We start from the raw sequence: 21,419 nt of genomic DNA, 5'->3' as shown, positions 1-21,419 counted from the left end.
TCTTTTTAGCAAATCCCTTAAAAGAATGGTAACAGTAAAGTTTATGCATATAATAAATTAACACAAGAGTAACATCAACCCGTTAGTGACCCCCCATTAGTGTTTTTACGGCAGCCACTAACGGGCTTTATTCTGATGCAGTAGCCTTTTTAACGGTGCTGCATAAAAATAGAGCAGGGAGCCGTTAAATCTACCTGCTCACAGCTATCACCGGTAACTGAGGGCTGGGAGCAGCCCTGGCCTCTAACGGTCAAGATCGATATCAGTATCGATCTTGCTCGTTTAGACCCTCAGATACGGCGCTCAATAGCGAGAGCCGCATCTGAGTGGTTTTGGAGAGAGGGAGGGAGCTCCCTCTCTTAACCCACTGGCACTCTGCGTAAGATTGCAGGGTGTCGGTGGTTTCAATGGCAGCCGGGTGGCCTAATAAAGGCCCCCCAGGTCTGCCACTAGTTATGCCTGCATGGCCAAGCAGATGCCGGACCATTATACAAGGACAGGCACTAATACACTGCAAACTAAAAGTATTGCAGAGTATTATAAAAGTGATCGGATGATCGCATAGTGAAGTCCCCTAGCGGTACTACTAAAAAGTATAAAAAAAATGTTTCATGAAGTTAATTTTTTTTTAAAAAGTGGAAAAAAAACACTTTTCCCCCTTACAAAATGCAGTATTTATAAAAAAAAAAAAAAAAAAGTCGAATCTACTCCAAAATGGTACCAATAAAAACTACAAGTCGTTCCGCAAAAAAAGTCCTCATACAACTGCATCGGTAGAAAAAAAAAAAAAAAAAAAGTCATGGCTCTTGAAATATGGAGATAAAAACTAAGAATTTAAAAAAAAAAGTGTTTTTACTGTGTAAGAGTAGTAAAACATACAAAATCTATATAAATTTGGTATCCTTACAACCGTAACAACCTGCTGAATAAAGTTATTGTGTTATTTATACCACACGGTAAACGGTGAAAATTTATGACGCAAAAAAGTGTGGCGAAATTGCTGGGTTTTTTTCTATTCCCCTTCCAAAAAAGTTAATAAAAGTTCAATAAATTCTTTGTAACCCAAAATGGTGCTATTAAAAAATACAACTTGTCCCGCAAAAAAAAAAAAGACCCTATACAGCTATGTCTACGCAAAAATAAAATATTTATTGCTCATAGAATGAGACGATGGAAAGCTTGTCATTAAGGCCTAAAAAAGGCTTGTCACTAAGGGGTTAATGTAAAAATAAGCAAAAAAAAATAACTGAAAATAAAATGAGATGTGGTGACAATAAGTGGCATCCAAATCTATTTACCCTTTACTATACAACTCAACTTTTGCATTGCCTCTTTTATACTAGCACATTGTTACATGACACCCTAATCACCCACATAATTTTCCTTGAGCACTGGGGGCGGAGTCATAATCGCCTCAATGGGAGAACAGACAAGGTGCCTAGAGATAAAAAAAACGTCAAAAGGGCGTTTATGAAATGTCTCCATCTAAACCCTTAACTAAAGTAACTGATATATGTTTATTATTTTCCGATAGCGTATCCTTACCATTTCCAAAAGCACAGCTCTGGTTTTAGCTTCTTTCTCGGCCAAATGTTCTTCAATTTCCTCAGTTGATTTTCCTTTGTTGTCGTCAATTTCTTCATCCGCCCCTATACGGCCACTCTGGGATTATAATAGAGTAATGATTACAATATCATCATGATAAAGAAGACCTTGTTATAACAAGGTATAAAAAGAATAACCACCTCACATGAGCGTAACAAGAAGTTATAACTCCACCACTGCAATACTTACATCTAACTGCTCTTTCGTAGGCTCTGGTGAGCGATCAGGAATGGGGAGGCCTGGCGGGTCATCAAATGGGTCATCCAGAACCACAGTATGGTTTATTCTATCATGAGATATTAACAGTTAAAAGACTCCTAATCCTCAAAAGTAAACTTCTCCCAATTAAAAAGATAAATAAAAAAATGAGAGAAAATTTACTGAATATATATTTGTATCTTATAATCTGCGAATGTATAATTGCAGATGCCTTTTGCCTGTAGCATAAAGGTGTATGACCACTGAAAACATTTGTAGAAAATAATCATATAATTTTAGTTGGTAAAAAGGTCTACATTCGTTATTTTTTTCTAGTTGAATTTATTGGGGGACACAGCACCATGGCCCTTGACACTAAGTAGGAAAAGCTGTGGCACAGGCAGGCCCTACCCTTGCCACAGACACTGGCTAAATCAGTTTGTGCAGAAGCAGTAGGAGAAGACAACAAAAACAAATAACACGTGCATGTTTGCCAGGGGAAAAAAACCAACCAAATAGAACAAGAGGTTCTGGGCCTGGAACAACAGAAGAGGGCGGAATCTGTGTTCCCCAATGAAGTCAGCGAGAAAAAGGATTTACAGCGAGTATAAAAATCCAGTTTTCTTGTTAATGTCATTGGGGGACACAGGACCATGGGACTTCGGCGCAAAGCAGTCCCAGAGGGTGGGTAGAAAATTAAAAAGAAAAACAGCACAGTAAAGTGACCCGCCTAACACACAGCTGCCTGCAGCACCTTGCGACCCAGACTGGCACCTGAGGAGGCCAAAGAGTAAATCTGGTAAAACTTGGCGAAGGTGTGCACCGAAGCCCAGGTAGCAGCATTGCATACATGAGCAACAGAGGCTTGATGCCTGACTGCCCAGGGGGAACTCACAGCCCTTGTAGAATAGCAGTAACCCAAAGGGGAGGAACTTTACCATTAGACTAATAGGCTTCCGAAATCACAGACCGAATCCAAGGAGCAATGGTGGCATTGGCCGCTGTTAAACCATTGCACGGCCCTCCAGGAAGTACAAAGAGAGACTCGGCGCACTGAAACGACTCAGTCGCAGTCAGATAGACACAGACTGCTTTTACCATGTCAAGTGCAAAGACCACTTCCTTGGATGAGACGGGGAGGAGCAGAAGGAAGGGAGGACAATCTCTTGAATCATATGTAAGGCAAATACCTCCTTCAGGAGGAAGGACGGTCAGGTCGGAACACCATGGATGACCAAAAAGGGTGACTTGCAAGACAGGGAAGTCAGTTCTAATACTTGTCTAATGGAGCGGAGAGCCACCATGAAAGCAACCCTCCAGGAAAGGAGGAAAAGCAAAACATTCCATTCACGTATATTGGGGTTACAAGCAATCCACCTGCAGAAAATTAGGTTAGGTGACCGGCGGTGAGGGAAATTCAGTACAAAGAACTGCCTGCTCTTCCACCATCCACAGGGGGTTAACTAGGCTGGAGACAAAGCTGACTAACCACCTGCTAAGACAAAAGAAAATAAAGAAATAAAACTAAAATGAAAAGATGGCAGCAGACATGATAGTCACAGACTTATTTAGCCAATGTCTGTGGGAAGAGAATGGCCTGCCTGGGCAGAGCCAAGACTTTTCCTACCTTGTGTCAGCCTCCTAGTGGTTACGGCCTATAGCCATGGTGATGTGGCTTCAAAAAAAACATTAAACGAGAAACCGAATTATTTCCCTCACAAAAGTCGCAACACTTCGTTTTCTGTTGCAGGTTTTCCCCATTGAATGCAATGGGGATGCAAAACCCGCAACAGAAAGCCAACGAAAACGCAGCATAAATTGACATGCTGCGGAATTAAATTCCGCACCACAGGTCAATTAATGAACGTTTCCATTGCATTTTTTTCTGCAGCGCGGGCAGGAGATTTTCAAAATCTCATCCACTTTGCTGCTACTGTCAATGTTGCGGAATTTCCACACAGAATTCCGTTGCGGTAACTCTGCAGCGTTTTTACTACGTGGGAACTCGGCCTTACAGTGAAGAATCCCTTCTATGTTTGTGTTGAAACCTGCTTTCCTCTAGACATAGTGGATGCCTCGTTATAGTTACAGTTCTGGGTTTACATAGATCATGAGGTAGATCTCTGTATGGACCTTTTATATATTTATACATATCTATTAGGTAAATCCTCAACCTTCTTTTTACCAAACTAAATAACCTCAATTTTCATAATCTTTCTGGGTACTGCAGGCCACCCATTCCATTTATGACTTTGGCTACTTGCCAAAGCTCAAGCTCTACTATTTCTTTCTGTAGTTCCCATTTAATGACTACAAGAAGGGATCTTGAAAACGGAGAGGGATGGATAAAGAAAGTGGAAAATGTTATTATTTTTAATTTTACAACGAATAAGCTTTATATGCTGAAACCATAATGCCCCCTTTAATAACCACTATAAAAAGGCATATAAGAAGTCATTAAAGGGAACCGGTCAGCAGGTTTGCACCCACTAAATCACCAGCATGTCATTATACAGCCGGGGGTTTAGAGTATCAAATATGCCCACGTCAAAACCGGATGTTTCTTCAATAGTCAGATGAAGCCGAGGTAACTGTCCTCGGCTGCATCTGCGCAATGCGCCCAACGCCACTGGACTCTACTCCCTGGCTTATCACAGCAAGTTGTAAATTCTCACTCACTACCTATTGCCGAAACGTCCGGTTTTGACGTGGGGGATGTTCGAAACGCTAAACCCCTGCTACATAACATGCTGGTGGTTAAGTGGCTTCAATGAAAGGGACAGGTTCCCTTCAGAGGGTTAATTTGCTTAACTTTCTCTTCAGGTAAGTGCCTGTCATAATATGATGCAAACCCATTACACAAGCTTATATTTATCGGTCTCATCTTGAACTACTATGCATTTAGGAAATTCAAGCCTTGAGCAACCACTCAAATTATAAAAGATTTCGATTTTTAAAAGTCACAATATTTTAGTTTAACATGTTAAAGAATATTTTGAAGAATGCTATCAATAATTTGCTACGTAGCTTCTCTGTGGTCCCCACCTCTTAATCATCCCTACCGCTACTTGGGTAATCTTCCCTCGGATTTCCAATTCATCTCAAAATTCTGACCTTCTCTGGCTCCTCCACAAGTTTCAAACCTCCTATACCTCCCTTTTTTGTATCTTTTTCCCCATCTAAATGATTATGCAGTCTTTGTGTATTGACCACAGGATACAGCTTCCCTGACTTCCCTTCAACATGTTATTCAGCTGTCTAGAGGACTATACCTGAAGGCTGGTTTATTGCCTATGGAAATTCCCATTGATCAATACTTGCCCTCCCGTGATATTGGACATTGACGCTTTGCCCCTTACATTGTCTCTACACCTCACCTACTGGTTTACATCCTTTGTCTTTATTTCACCTGCTTTAACGGTTTCCTGTATTATTCTATTTTTTATTATTTCTTTTCTTTTCTTACATTTACTCAATTACAAGAAGCTCATCATATTCCCCCGTTACAATGGTATAGATATTTGCAACTACAGGCACAATTCCCACCTCACAACACGATTAGATCTGAATACCCTCTTATAGGCATGTTGAAATCTCAGGGCCCCAAAGCTCTCATATCGGCCTTATATACTTATTTGCTCTCAGCAAGAATCAATTCCACTCCACTCCCAGGGCATGATAAATGGCAGACACAGATACCGGACCTCCCCCCAGAAGATAAAGATGAGATATTGAGTTCTCACCTGACGGTATCTCCGGCAAACAACAACAAACTTATTCAGTTGTACATTATACATCAATCTGAGGAAGATTTCCTCCCCACACCTAGACCCCGACTCCCTGTGGCTTATTGGTGACCTGAACATATAACCATTCTTATGTGAAATGGACATATGGCATAGGCAGTGTGTTTTGATACTCTGTTTTATTCTTTTATAATTCCTTAGCAATTATCCTAGTTATTAGTGATCTGATAAATTACCCATGTACTTTATATGTCATTATTGACTTCATTACTGTATTTTTTTTATGCCATTCGTTTTACTTTGATGTATTATCTAATCACTATGAGTACTTTGTTTGCATCATGTTAAATAAAACTAATTAAACAAATAAAACATTTAATCTGTAAAAAGAATATATTGAATAAGGGAATTTCTTCAACATACCGGATGTCTTGGAAAGGAACAAAGTCTTTATCCACAAATGTTTCATTGATCTTCTTCAAAACATCCATTCCTTCTGTTATTTCTCCAAACACTGTATGCACCCCATCTAGATAATCCAAATTGACCCCTGTAGTGATAAGGAACTGTAAACAAAGATAATATTGCTGGTTTATTATTCATCAGTATTGTTTATTCATGCTCGTCACGGATCTCAATGGAGCTTACAATTTAACCTGTTCACGACCGCCTACTGTCTTGATTGGCGGGCGGTGCAGGTCTCACGTCTTTTGACGTAGAAAACGCCAATAAGCTCTCCAGTGAGTGTCCATGCACTAAGCAGGAACTGTATCTAGCAGCTCCTGTACTTAAGAGAAACCTTCTGAATATAGTTAGGATTAGAGGTACCTCTTACCACAGGTGACTAACCCGCCGTGATCGTGGTATGATCAAAAGGGACTCTCCTCTTCAATTGAAGACTAGGGGCTCTCTGTTCTGTAAGCCTGTTATGGCAAAATTTGTGTTGCCCTAAGAGCGGCCTGTGTCATAGTGACACAGTATAATGTATGAACATCCTAAAGTATGCCAATATCTAAATAATTAGAAGTATAAAATAAAGTTGTTAAAAAGTTATCCCTTCATTGAATTAAAAAAAAAAATAATAATTGGAAAAAATAATATTTCGCATAAAATATTTTTTATGGACCATACATTACATAGAAACAAAAAAACGTACACTTATTAAGTATCTACATAACCGTAATAACCTGAAGATTTAACTTGCCAGTTTATTTAGCATGAAACCTGAAGGGTAAAAAAAAAAAAAAATGTCGAAAATCTTTTTTGTATATTCACATCGGAATAAATTAATTTCTACTGCAAGGCCTCAAACAAGGCCTCATACAGCCGCATCAATGTAAAAAAATCTAAAAGTTATGGCAGATGCGAAAAAAAAACTTAGCTAGTCATTAAGGGGTTAAACTCATCAGGGGTGTGATGTGAACACACTAGGGCCAATTTCATATAAAACACACACATATATATATATATACATACATACACACACACACACACACACACACACACACACACACACGGCGTGAGCAGAAATACAGCTGTATAAAATCGTGGATGTGTAAATAGCTCCACAGGATAATAGTTGCCGTATATTTGGGACCTATTCCATATGGAAAGAACATGGATCCCAAATATGTGTAAATGTAGGAGAGAGAGCAAAAACCACGGCGCCACATAGTGCAGATCAATAGGATAGGCAGATGAAGGAATGAAAAAACCATGCTCACCATTTAGCCATAGGTAATACGCAAATAGGTCCACAAGTGCTGCTGCCAGATCCGGGCCGGTTTCCAAAGGTAACCGCTTGGTATGATGAATAAATAGGTGAAGAAAATAGGATCTGTAATGGCGCTGCTGCGTGGTACGGGTCGGTGGAAAATCGGGAATACGCTTCTATATTTGAGGAATTTTTATTTGTACAGGTGGCAACGCGTTTCAACGCCGAACTGGCGTCTTCATCAGGCATAACAAGCACAAAAGAAGAGCTTGTATATATACACCACTAGGCAGGTCTTAATTGGCCCAGTTCAGACGGAACAATCTGGTCAAAAAACCGCCAAAACCAGGCGGGTCAAAGTTCATGACATACAAATACAAAATAACAACATGATACGATTTTTGGTACACTTGTAAAGTAAAAAGGAAAACATATGGTTAATCATCACATTAAAATTCTAAAGGGAAGGTATTGCGCATCAGATATGGGAACCAGACAGGTACGAGTAAAAAAGTGTACAATGAATAATAATAATAAAATCGGTAAGGATTTGTTGGGCCGTCCATTACTGCCGACATTAACATAGAGATGTTTTAGATAGTTATTACGCCTGTATGAGGTCCGGTCGATTAGTTAGCGTAGTTTTAATAAGCATCGTTTTAATAAACAAAGCTATGTATGGTAAACGAAAGCCGTAGTCCAGGGGATTATCTCAACTACGGAAGCCGAAGAGGACCAAACATGACGGTGGAACCCATGATGGCACGCAAACCGCGACGTGTCGCGTGTCGCGTGTCTCAACACTGGAGGAACAAATGAGCGAAACAACTCCTGATGGCATGTAAGTAGGAATAGATAAATGGGTATAATGTATATGTAGAGGATGACTAATTTATATACAACAACATTTAAAAGATTCTTTGGGGGATAAGTTCATCTCTTTGGGGTATCTAATAAGATAATACAGGAAGTTAATTGGTGACAACGAGTATTATTACAATAGATTGGATAGTCGGTATCATTAGTTGATAATAAAAGTTTGGAATGTATCCTTTTATACAAAAGGAGTTCCTTTATAAAAAGTCATAAAAGCAAAAAAGCCTATGTGGGAACAGTACGTTCCCAATTAGAGGGACTTATACTAAGGAGAGTTTCATAGGAGTATTGGTTATTGGAGTATTGATTATTGGATCCCGGGAGTGCCCGGGTGTCTAGACCAGAGTCTAAGGAGAGGTCAGCCTGCAACCATAAGTGGGTGTCCATAATACGCCGCTGGATGTGTATACGGTCGATATAATGTAATTACTTAATAGATCTTATATAGCCTACATGGAAACAGCATATATTTGTTTGGTGGTATATATATGCGTCTGGCACAAAGAAGTAAATTATGTCAGCTAACGAGTGGTTTAAGACAGTGTTGACGTTAAACCGATGGTTGTTGACGCGGGTTCATAAGCATTGGGCGGTCCTGCCTATATATTGCAGTTGGCATGGACACTCCATTAGGTAGATGACATATGAACTACCACAATTAAGAAATGTTTTAATCGGGAATGTTTCATTGGTGACGGTAGATGTGTATGTATGCTTTTTGTGATTTATAGTGTTGCAGCAAAGGCAGCGTGGGTGACCACATTTGTAAGACCCTTTAAGATTAGAGAGGAAGTTTGTGTGTGATGTTGTATGTTTCCTTATTCTGCTGGGGGCCAGGATGTTTTTAAGGGTTAAAGATCGCCTAAAAGTAATGCTTGGTTTTGCTGGACAACCATCCATCATCCTCCAGTGATGAGACACGCGACACGTCGCGGTTTGCGTGCCATCATGGGTTCCACCGTCATGTTTGGTCCTCTTCGGCTTCCGTAGTTGAGATAATCCCCTGGACTACGGCTTTCGTTTACCATACATAGCTTTGTTTATTAAAACGATGCTTATTAACCCCTTCCCGACATGCGCCGTACATGTACGGCGCTGTCGGGAGGTGCTTCCCGCAAAGCGCCGTACATGTACGGCGCAACGGGAAACGGTCATCGGTGCTAATTGCACCGTGACAAAGTAAAGATGGCTGCTGTCCATGACAGCAGGCCATCTCTACTACTCGCCCAGGGTGCCGTTTTGGCCCCCCCGCATCGGCGATCGCTGCTATTGGCCGGTCAATTCTGACCGGCCAATAACAGGGATTTTTGTTAAAACTGCGCCCTGGAGTCACAGGGCACAGTTAGACAGTGGCGATTGGTGCTGTCTAAGACAACACCCATCGCCACCAACGTCACCTAGGGAGGTGGCAGTGATGCCACCTCTAGGAGCGATCTGATTGGTCGGTCTGTAACGACCGACCAATCAGTGCACCAGGCAGTGTTGTGTACATCGACACTGCTCTGCACGCCGCCATTCCAGTTTGAGGCAGCGTGCAGAGCGGTTGAGAGAGTGTCTGCTGCGGATTTTCTGGAATTTGTAGTGCATCCTGCATTACTGTGTGAAAAATAAGAAAGCCCTTTTGCTGCTTCTGTCTGATCACCTTTTTTTTTTATTTTTTTGTGATCAGACAGATTTTTTTGGCCCTGTCCCTGTCCTTGGGCCTGTCCCTGCCCTTGGGCCTGTCCCTGTCCCAATCCACCCCCTCCCTGTCCCAATATACCCCACCCCACCCCCTCCCTGTCCGAGTCCTGTGCCCACTGAGCGCTGATCAGTGACCACCATCACTGATCAGCATCTGTGCTCAACTTTCGGTCCAGGAATTTTTTATTTTTGTCATTTTTTTTCCAATTATAAATTTGCACCATCTATCTGTGTGCACCCTGCGGCTACAGACTGCTGATTAGTTATCAGCATCTGTGGTAATTTTTTTACGCAGGTTTTTTTAGGTTTTTTTCACCCGCAGCTTTCCATAGTGTGCGTAGCAAGTTAGTTAGACTACAGATTTTTTTTAGTAATAGATAGCGTCAGTTACTGACGGACGTTCAGTTGTTTTTTTACTGACGTTCGTCCAGTAAATTTTTAGAACCTAGTTTTACTGTAGCACGTTACATAGACTACAGGTTTTTTTTAGTAATAGATAGCGTCAGTTACTGACGGACGTTCAGTTGTTTTTTTACTGACGCTCGTCCAGTAAATTTTTAGAACCTAGTTTTACTGTAGCACGTTAGATAGACTACAGGTTTTTTTTAGTAATAGCGTCAGTTACTGACGGACGTTCAGTTGTTTTTTTACGGACGTTCGTCCAGTAAATTTTTAGAACCTAGTTTTGCTGTAGCAAGTTAGTTAGACTACAGTTTTTTTTTAGTAATAGATAGCGTCAGTTACTGACGGACGTTCAGTTGTTTTTTTACTGACGTTCGTCCAGTAAATTTTTAGAACCTAGTTTTTCTGTAGCAAGTTAGTTAGACTACAGTTTTTTTTTAGTAATAGATAGCGTCAGTTACTGACGGACGTTCAGTTGTTTTTTTACTGACGTTCGTCCAGTAAATTTTTAGAACCTAGTTTTGCTGTAGCAAGTTAGTTAGACTACAGTTTTTTTTAGTAATAGATAGCGTCAGTTACTGACGGACGTTCAGTTGCTTTTTTACTGACGTTCGTCCAGTAAATTTTTAGAACCTAGTTTTGCTGTAGCAAGTTAGTTAGACTACAGGTTTTTTTAGTAATAGATAGCGTCAGTTACTGACGGACGTTCAGTTGTTTTTTTTCTAACTGACGATCGTACAGTAAATTCTATTTTTTTTTTTCCTTTTCTTCTCTTCTTTCTTATCTTCTAATTTCTGTTCACTATACACGTGTAAAAACACCACACATACACACACCCCCCTGTGTAAAAATAAAAGTTGATTACACGTGTCAAAACACCACACCCTGTAATAAATCAAAATGTCTCAATCGTCCAGAAGGATGTATTCAGCGGAGGAGGCATACGCCATCATTGCCTCTGACACTGAGTCGGCCAGCGAGGGAGAGGAAGAATATGCCCCACTCCTTTTAGTTTCCTCCTCTTCCTCCTCCAGTGATGAGGAACCCCCCCAAAGGCGACCCAGGAGAGCAGCTGAGCCAACCCCAATGATTGATCCCGTGTGGACTCCACTCCCCGAAAATTATGAGCCTCAAATTCCTGATTTCATAGGCAGCTCAGGAATTCAGTTTGAGACTGAAGGCCTCACAGAAATTGACTTTTTCAAGGTCTTTTTCTCTGAGGAGTTTGTTAATTTAATGATGGCCCAGACGAATCTGTACGCCCAACAATTTTTAACCCAAAACCCCACTTCATCATTTGTTAGGTGGACCCCAGTAGATGCAGCGGAGATGATGACATTTTGGGGCCTTGTGCTGCATATGGGACTAGTGAGGAAGCCAGAGCTTAGGCAATACTGGAGTGCGGATATTTTGTACAGCACCCCAATTTACCGCATGGCCATGATCCGGACACGCTTTGAAGCCATTTTAAAATTCTTGCATTATAATGATAATGCACAGTGCCCGCCCCAGAACGACCCCACATTTGACCGTCTTTTTAAAATCAGGCCACTCATTGATCATTTCTCCACCAAATTTTCACAAGTGTACACCCCCGATAAATATATTTCCATAGACGAGTCCCTTGTTCATTTTAAGGGGAGGCTTAAATTCCGCCAATACCTGCCCAATAAGAGGGCAAGGTATGGAATTAAATTGTACAAAATGTGTGAGAGTACATCTGGGTATACACACAGGTTTAGGGTTTACGAAGGGAAGGACTCTATTATTGAACCCCCAGAATGCCCCCCCGTCCTGGGAGTTAGTGGGAAAATAGTGTGGGATTTGATGCACCCATTGCTGGACAAGGGTTATCACCTTTACGTCGATAACTTCTATACCAGCATCCCACTATTTAAGTGCCTTTCTGCCAGAAGTACTGTAGCATGCGGTACTGTGCGCAAAAATCAGAGAGGCCTCCCTAAAACACTGCTTAGCCAAAGCCTCAGAAGGGGTGAGAGCAGGGAACTATGCAGCGAGAACATGCTGTTCGTCAAATATAAGGACAAGAGGGATGTCCTTATATTGACCACAATTGATGGCAGCGGCTGCACCCCTGTCCCTGAACGAGGTACCACCACAGTGACCCAGAAGCCAAATTGCATCCTGGGCTACAATAAGTACATGGGCGGGGTTGATCTCTCTGATCAAGTACTGAAGCCTTATAGTGCCCTACGGAAAACAAAGACATGGTACAAAAAGCTGGCCGTGCACATTGTACAGATGGCAATGTATAATGCTTACGTACTATCCCGATGTGCAGGCCGGACAGGGACATTCCTTAACTTCCAAGAGGTGGTGATCAAGGCACTTCTATTTGGGAACCAGGCAGGGGAGGGCCCAAGCACATCTGCTGGTAGCGATACTCCACGCATTGTACCAGGGCAACATTTCCCCAATGAAGTGCCCCAAATTGCAACGAAGGGAAGGACACAAAAAAGGTGCAGAGTGTGTTCCAAAAGGGGAATAAGAAAAGACACTATTTCCCACTGTGAAACCTGCCCCGGAAAACCAGGCCTGTGTATCAAGGATTGCTTCAAAGAGTACCATACATCCATAAATTAGTAATTTCATAATTCATTAACCCCTTTATTATGCCAAAAGCAACATTGTGTAAATCCTAGCTCCAAAAGTCAAATGGCGCTTCTGAGCCCTGCAGTGTGTCCAAACAGCTGTTTATGACCACATGTGGGGTATTGTTTTACTCTGGAGAAATTGCTTTACAAATGTTGTGTAGCTTTTTCTCCTTTAGTCCTCGTGGAAATGAGAAAAAATTAGCTAAACCTACATTTTCTTTGAAAAAAATGTAGATTTTCATTTTCACTGCCTACTTCCAGAATTTTCTGCAAAAAAACTGTGGGGTCAAAATGCTCACTCTACCCCTAAATAATTTCCTCAAGGGGTGCAGTTTCCAAAATGGGGTCACTTGTGGGGGTTTCCACTGTTTTGGCCCCTCAGGTTCTTTGCACATGTGACATGGCCTCCCAAAACCATCCCTGTCAAATTTGAGCTCCAAATGGCGCTCTTTCTCTTCTGAGCCCTGCCGTGTGTCCAAACAGCCGTTTATGACCACATGTGGGGTACTGTTTTACTCGGGAGAAATTGCTTTACAAATGTTGTGGAGCTTTTTCTCCTTTAGTCCTCGTAGAAATGAGAAAAAATAAGCTAAACCTACATTTTCATTGAAAAAATGTAGATTTTCATGTTCACTGCCTACTTCCAATTGTTTCTGCAAAAGATCTGTGGGGTCAAAATGCTCACTATACTCCTAGATAATTTCCTCAAGGGGTGTAGTTTCCAAAATGGGGTCACTTGTGTGGGGTTTCCACTGTTTTGGCCCCTCAGGGGCTTTGCATATGCGACATGGCCTCTGCTAACTATTCCTGCTAAATTTGAGCTCCAAAAGCCAAATGGCGCTCTTTCCCTTCTGAGCCCTGCCGTGTGTCCAAACAGCCTTTTATGACCACATGTGGGGTATTGTTTTACTCGGGAGAAATTGCTTTACAAATTTGGTGGAGCTTTTTCTCTTTTAGTCCTCGTAGAAGTGAGAAAAAATAAGATAAACCTACATTTTCTTTGAAAAAATTTAGATTTTCATGTTCACTGCCTACTTACAATTGTTTCTGCAAAAAATCTGTAGGGTCAAAATGCTCACTATACCCCTAGATAATTTCCTCAAGGGGTGTAGTTTCCAAAATGGGGTCACTTGTGGGGGGTTTCTACTGTTTTGGCCCCTCAGGGGCTTTGCATATGCGACATGGCCTCTGCTAACTATTCCTGCTAAATTTGAGCTCCAAAAGCCAAATGGCGCTCTTTCCCTTCTGAGCCCTGCCGTGTGTCCAAACAGCCGTTTATGACCACATGTGGGGTATTGTTTTACTCGGGAGAAATTGCTTTACAAATTTGGTGGAGCTTTTTCTCTTTTAGTCATCGTGGAATTGAGAAAAAATTAGCTAAACCTACATTTTCTTTGAAAAAATGTAGATTTTCATTTTCACGGCCTACTTCCAAAAATTTCTGCAAATAACCTGTGGGGTCAAAATGCTCACTATACCCCTAGATAATTTCCTCAAGGGGTGTAGTTTCCAAAATGGGGTCACTCTTGAGGGGTTTCCACTGTTTTGGCCCCTCAGGGGCTTTGCATATGCGACATGGCCTCTACTAACTATTCCTGCTAAATTTGAGCTCCAAAAGCCAAATGGCGCTCTTTCCCTTCTGAGCCCTGCTGTGTGTCCAAACAGCCGTTTATGACCACATGTGGGGTATTGTTTTACTCGGGAGAAATTGCTTTACAAATTTGGTGGAGCTTTTTCTCTTTTAGTCATCGTGGAATTGAGAAAAAATTAGCTAAACCTACATTTTCTTTGAAAAAATGTAGATTTTCATTTTCACGGCCTACTTCCAAAAATTTCTGCAAATAACCAGTGGGGTCAAAATGCTCACTATACCCATAGATAATTTCCTCAAAGGGTGTAGTTTCCAAAATAGTGCCACTTGTGGGGGGTTTCCACTGTTTTGGCACCGCAAGAGCCCTGCAAACTTGACATGGTTCCTAAAATATATTCTAATAAAAAGGAGGCCCCAAAATCCACTAGGTGCTTCTTTAATTCTGAGGCCTGTGCTTCAGTCCATAAGCACACCAGGGCCACATGTGGGATATTTCCTAAATCTGCAGAAACTGGGCAACAAATATTGAGTTGTGTTTCTCTGGTAAAATCTTCTGTGTTACAAAAAAATAGGGATTAAAAATGAATTTCTGCAAAAAAAAATGAAATTTGTAAATATCACCTCTACTTTGCTTTAATTCCTGCGCAATGTTTAAAGGGTTAAGAAACTTTCTAAATGCTGTTTTGAATACTTTGAGGGGTGCAGTTTTTAAAATGTGGTGACTTATTGGGGGTTTCTAATATCTAAGGACCTCAAAGCCACTTCACAACTGAACTGGCCTCTGTGTTAAAATAGCATTTTGAAATTTTCTTGAAAATGTGAGAAATTGCTGCTAAAGTTCTAAGCCTTGTGATGTCATAGAAAAATAAAATGATGTTCAAAAAACGCTGCTAAACTAAAGTAGACATATGGGGGATGTTAATTAGCAAAATTTTTGTGTGGTATAACTGCCTGTCTTACAAGCAGATACATTTAAATTGAGAAAAATGCTAATTTTTGCAATTTTTCGCTAAATTTTGGTGTTTTTCACAATTAAATACTGAATGTATCGGGCAAATTTTGCCAGTAACATAAAGTCCAATGTGTCACGAGAAAACAATCTCAGAATCGTTTGGATAGGTAAAAACATTGCGGAGTTATTACCACATAAAGTGAAACATGTCAGATTTGAAAAATGAGGCTCTGTCAGGAAGGTCAAAAGTGCCCAAAGAGGGAAGGGGTTAAAACTACGCTAACTAATCGACCGGACCTCATACAGGCGTAATAACTATCTAAAACATCTCTATGTTAATGTCGGCAGTAATGGACGGCCCAACAAATCCTTACCGATTTTATTATTATTATTCATTGTACACTTTTTTACTCGTACCTGTCTGGTTCCCATATCTGATGCGCAATACCTTCCCTTTTGGAATTTTAATGTGATGATTAACCATATGTTTTCCTTTTTAATTTACAAGTGTACCAAAAATCGTATCATGTTGTTATTTTGTATTTGTATGTCATGAACTTTGACCCGCCTGGTTTTGGCGGTCTTTTGACCAGATTGTTCCGTCTGAACTGGGCCAATTAAGACCTGCCTAGTGGTGTATATATACAAGCTCTTCTTTTGTGCTTGTTATGCCTGATGAAGACGCCAGTTCGGCGTTGAAACGCGTTGCCACCTGTACAAATAAAAATTCTTCAAATATAGAAGCGTATTCCCGATTTTCCACCGACCCGTACCACGCAGCAGCGCCATTACAGATCCTATTTTCTTCACCTATTTATTCATCAAATATGTGTAAATGAGGCCTAAGGCTGTGTTCACACTGCCCTATTTTTGGTCTGTGTAGGATCTCCATATTTTGCCAAAACGAGAGAAGATTCCATCAAAGAATAGTAGGATATGCTCCTGTTTTTGGCAAGAATTATTTGGGTCCTACAGGAGCCAAATAAATACAGGCAAGTGACTGTAGCCTTTTCTCTTCACTTCCAAAATCGGAAACAGACCAGAATTCTTAGAGCTACAGACTTGATCAGGGGCACCGCTAAAGTAGCCAACCATAACCTTTTTTTCTTGTTAGTTATATTACTCTAAACATAAAGTCTTCTCTAAATAATAAATTCTAAGGGTATGTTCACACGCAATGAACAAAAAACGTCTGAAAATACGGAGCTGTCTTCAGGCGAAAACAGTTCCTGATTTTCAGAAGTTTTTCGCTGCGTTTTTTACGGCCGTTTTTGGAGCGGTTTTTCAATGGAGTCAATGAAAGACGCCTCCAAAAACGTCCCAAGAAGTGTCCTGCACTTCTTTTGACGAGCCGTCATTTTACGCGCCGCGTAAAATAAAGGCTCGTGGGAACAGAACATCGTAAATCCCATTGCAAGCAATGGGCAGATGTTTGTAGGCGTAATGGAGCCGTTTTTTCAGGCATAATTCGAGGCGTAAAAAGCCCGAATTACGCCTGAAAACACTACGTGTGAACATACCCTAACACAGCAAATAATTTCTAGTTGTTGCCGATTTATATATTTTGTGGATTTATAACCAGTCAATAGGAAATGAAGATGTTACACAGAGTCTCCCTTCTCACCTGTGATCCGTGCTGATCATTGCCATTGTTCACCATCGACACTGTTCCCAACTTCTTGTGTTTTATTCTTGGCACTTTTTCAGGTTCAAAATAACGTGCCTGGTCTCCATACACTTTACTGATGAAATGATAGGTAAGAAATGAGACAATAAGGAACACAATTTCCAGTTAGGAGACAGATTCTTACGCTTCTGTATGATATACGAAAATAATTCTAGACATCATCAAGAAAATATTTCTATATCACTCCTGAGAGGAGAAAGTCAACCACATGAAGCAAAAAGAATCATTCTAGGGGACATTAATTCAATTGTTTTGAGGACTTATCTGAGAAGTTTTTGCACGGACCTAAACTGCAAGTTAGTAGGACAAAAGCGTATACACATTAACAAAACTAAACTACATACCTAAACATAGATTCACCTCCTCTGCCTGTTCCCACAGGGTCCCCAGTTTGTATGATAAAATCTCTCTATGAAGAAAAACAGAATGAATAGTATTTGTTATATTACAACGGCACATTAAAGAGGCTCTGTCACCAGATTATAAGTTCCCTATCTCCTACATAATGTGATCGGCGCTGTAATGTAGATAACAACAGTGGTTTTTATTTTGAAAAACAATCATTTTTGAGCAAGTTATGAGCAATTTTAGATTTCGTTTCTTAAAGACCAACTGGGCGTGTTTTTACTTTTAACCAAGTGGGTGTTGTAAAGAAGTGTATGAGGCTGACCAATCAGAAAAAAACTGCCTCGCGGGAAAAAGACGCCGACGCCTCCCATTGAAATCAATGGGAGGCATTTTAGGGCCGTTTTTGCGACGCTGTTTCCGCGTCAAAAAACTCTGCAAAATACTCTGTGTGAACATAGCCTTACACAGGAAAGTTGGTTATGTTCCTGCATTTAGACACGGACTTAAAAAAAAATTTGTGAAGGGAACTAAAAATTTGTCCCAATTAAAGGACTGGCCAACCATGTCAAAAAACAGACTGCATTTCCAGATCTTTAACCCCTTGGAGACACAGCCTGTTTTGGCCTTGTGGCACAGCCTATTTTTTCAAATCTGACATGTGTCACTTTATGTGGTAATAATTTGGGAATGCTTTTACTTATCCAAGCGATTCGGAGATTATTTTCTCGTGACATATTGTACTTTATGTTAGTCAAAAAATTTGATTGATAAATTCAATATGTATTTGTGAAAAACACCAACATTTAGAGAAAATTTTGAAAAGTTAGCATTTTTCAAAATTTAAATGTATCTGCTTGTAAAACAGATAGTAATACCACACAAAATAGTTACTAGTTAACATTTCCCATATGTCTACTTTAGTTTGGCATCGTTTTTTGGACGTCCTTTTATTTTTCTAGGACGTTACAAGACTTAGAACTGTAGCAGCAATTTCTCACATTTTCAAGAAAATTTCAAAAGGCTATTTTATTTAGGGACCAGTTCAGTTCTCAAGTGGCTTTGAGCGCCTTATATATTAGAAAGTCCACATAAATCACCCCATTTTAAAAACGGCACCCCTCCAAGTATCAAAACAGCATTTAGAGAGTGTCTTAACCCTTTAGGCGTTTCACAGGAATTAAAGCAAGTGGAGGTGAAATGTACAAATTTCATTTTTTTTGCCGAAATTCATTTGTAATACATTTTTTTCTGTGACACAGAAAATTTTACTAGAGAAACGCAACTAAATATTTATTGCCCAGATTCTGCAGTTTTTCGAAATATCCCACATGTGGTCCTAGTGTGCTAATGGACTGAAACACAGGCCTCAGAATCAAAATATTTTAGGCACCATGTCAGGTTTGAAAAGGTCTTATGGTGCCAAAACAAAGGAAACACCTCCAAAAAGACACCATTTAGGAAACTACACCCCAAAGGAATTAATCTAGGAGCATTTTGATCCCACAGTGTGTTTGCTAAATTTCTTTGAATTAAGCCATAAAAATTAAAATCTAAATTTTTTCCAATAAAACATACGTTTTCATTTTTATAAAGGAATAAATGAGAAAAAACACCCCAACATTTGTAAAGCAATTTCTCCCACTTACAGAAATACCCCATATGTGGTCATAAACTTATGTTTGAACACACGGCAGCCCTCAGAAAGGAAGAAGTGCCATTTGGCTTTTGGAGCTCAAATTTGGCTGAAATGGTTTTTCGTGCCATGTTGCATTTGCAAAGCCCCCTCAAAAGTGTAAACCCCCCAAAAGTGACCCCATATTGGAAACGACACATTTGAAGGAGTATATTGAGCATTTTGACCCCACAAAAAATTTTTCTGAATTAATTGGAAGTAGGCCGTAAAAATGAAAATCTACATTTTTATCCCATAAAATTTAGATTTAGCTTAGATTTTTTAGTTTCCACAAGGGCTAAAGGAGAAAAGGCAACACAATATTTGTAAAGCAATTCCTCCTGAGCACAGTAATACCAAATATGTAGACAAACTGCTGTTCGTACCCACGGCATGGCTTAGAAGGGAAGGAGAATTCTTCGGCTTTTGGAGCTCAAATTTTTTTGGAATGGTTTGCGGCGCCATATCACATTTTCAAATTCCCTGCGTGACCAAATCAGTGGAAACCCCCAAAAGTGACCCCATTTGGGAAACTACACCCCTGAAGGAATTTATTGAAGGGTATAGTGAGCATTTTAACCCCAACGTTTTTTTGAACAATTTAGTGTACTTATGCCGTGAAATTAAAAATTACATTTTTGCTGATAAGTGTAAATTATAAATTTTTACAAGGAATAAAAGGAGAAAATACACCCCAACATTTGAAAAGCAATTTCTCACGACTACGGCAATACCCCATATGTGGTAATAAACTGCTGTTTGGACACACAAAATAGTGAAAACCCCCCAAAAATGACCCTATTTTGGAAACTAGAGCCCTGAAAGAATTTATTGAGGGGTATAGTGAGCATTTAGACCCCACAGGTTTTTTGCTGAATTTAGTGGAATTAGGCCGTGAAAATGAATCAACATTTTTTACACTAAAATGTTGCATTTTTTCATTTCCACAAGGGATAAAGGAGAAAAAGCGCCACAACATTTGTAAAGCAATTTCTTCCGAGTATGGAAATACCCCACATGTGGTCATAAACTGCTGCTCGGACACACGGCATGGCTCAGAAAGGCAGGAGCGCTGTTTGGCATGCAGACCTTGCTTATTTGATTTTTGGGCGTGATATCGCATTTGCAAAACCCTGAGGTACCATAGTACAGCTGAAGCCCCAAAGAAGTGACCCCCATTTTAGAAACTACACCCCTCAAGGCATTTATCATTTGCCTGGACAAATGACAGGGCTCAGAATTGAAGAGCAACATGCGCATTTGATGTCTATTTTGGCATTTCACAGCATTGCCCCACAATTGCAGGGCTCTGATGTCAAATAGTAAAACAAACCCCGAAGTAGTGACCCCCATCTTGGAAACTACACCCCATAGGGCATATTAAGGGATGTAGTGAGCATTTTGACCAGTGTTTTTTCATTAGAAATTATGCGCAGCGGATGGTGCAAAGTAAAAATTAAAAATGTGCACTGATATGCCATTTTAGTGCACAAAAATGTTGTGCCCAGTTTGTGCCAATGAAGACAAATACCTCATAAATGTTAGGTGGGTTCTCCCGGGTATGGTCGATACCATATATGTGGACGTAAACTGCTGTTTGGGCACGCTGTAGGGCTCAGAAATGAAGGAGTGCCTTTTGGAGCGCAGATATTGCTTGCTAGTTTTTCTGGTATTTCAGTTTATGATGTGGGGGCATATGTAATCTGTGAATCTGTGCGGAGTACATCAGGACATATTAAGAGGGTATAATAATGTGGTAAATAAATAATCTGCAGATGTGTGGCGGGTGTCGCACTGATAAATGGTGCCCAATCTTATCGACTTTTGAAACACTCTGCACCTTTTGCATCGTCCATATTCTGAGAGCCAGAACTATTTTAGTTTTTCTCCACCGGAGCTGTGTGAGGGCTTTGTTGCGGTACAATCTGTAGTTTTCCATTTTCCCCTGTGGGCTATAAATAACATTTTACTTGATTCTGCGGGTCGAAGCGATTACGCCGATACCATAAGTATATCGGGTTTTTTTATGTTTTCCAGCGTTTGCACAATAAAATCACTTATTTATTTATTTTTTTTAAAGTATTTTATTTTTTGTGTCACGATATTATGAGAGCCATATAACCTTTTATCCTTTTCAAAAAAGCTGTGTAAGGGCTTGTTTTTTTAACAGAACTGGTTATAGTTTTTATTGGTACTATTTTAAAGGTACATGCGACTTTTTCATCACTTTTTATTCTCTATTTTGTGAGGGGTGGTGACCAAAAAAATAGCGATTCTGGCATAGATTTTTGTTTCTGTTTTTTTTGCGGTGCTCACCATGCAGGAAAAAT

At 40.2% G+C, this 21,419-nt stretch overlaps 1 protein-coding gene across 2 annotated transcripts in view; it reads right to left on the bottom strand.

The window, feature by feature from the left end:
* PPIL4 (peptidylprolyl isomerase like 4) overlaps window positions 1–21,419 on the bottom strand; it is a 48,420-nt gene that overhangs the window by 22,267 nt on the left and 4,734 nt on the right. For both annotated transcript variants that reach the window (XM_075862569.1, XM_075862570.1), the window contains exons 3-7: window positions 17,414–17,478; window positions 17,007–17,124; window positions 5,973–6,115; window positions 1,795–1,891; window positions 1,546–1,662 (exon numbers count right to left, since the gene is read on the bottom strand). In XM_075862569.1, the coding sequence (XP_075718684.1) occupies window positions 1,546–1,662; window positions 1,795–1,891; window positions 5,973–6,115; window positions 17,007–17,124; window positions 17,414–17,478 (540 nt within the window). The remainder of the gene's footprint in view (window positions 1–1,545; window positions 1,663–1,794; window positions 1,892–5,972; window positions 6,116–17,006; window positions 17,125–17,413; window positions 17,479–21,419) is intronic.

This window comes from Rhinoderma darwinii, chromosome 4 (genome assembly GCF_050947455.1).
Source record: "Rhinoderma darwinii isolate aRhiDar2 chromosome 4, aRhiDar2.hap1, whole genome shotgun sequence".
NCBI classification, from domain to species: domain Eukaryota; kingdom Metazoa; phylum Chordata; class Amphibia; order Anura; family Rhinodermatidae; genus Rhinoderma; species Rhinoderma darwinii.
Note: the sequence above shows the minus strand (reverse complement) of the source record. Positions and strands in the feature narration are given on the sequence as shown.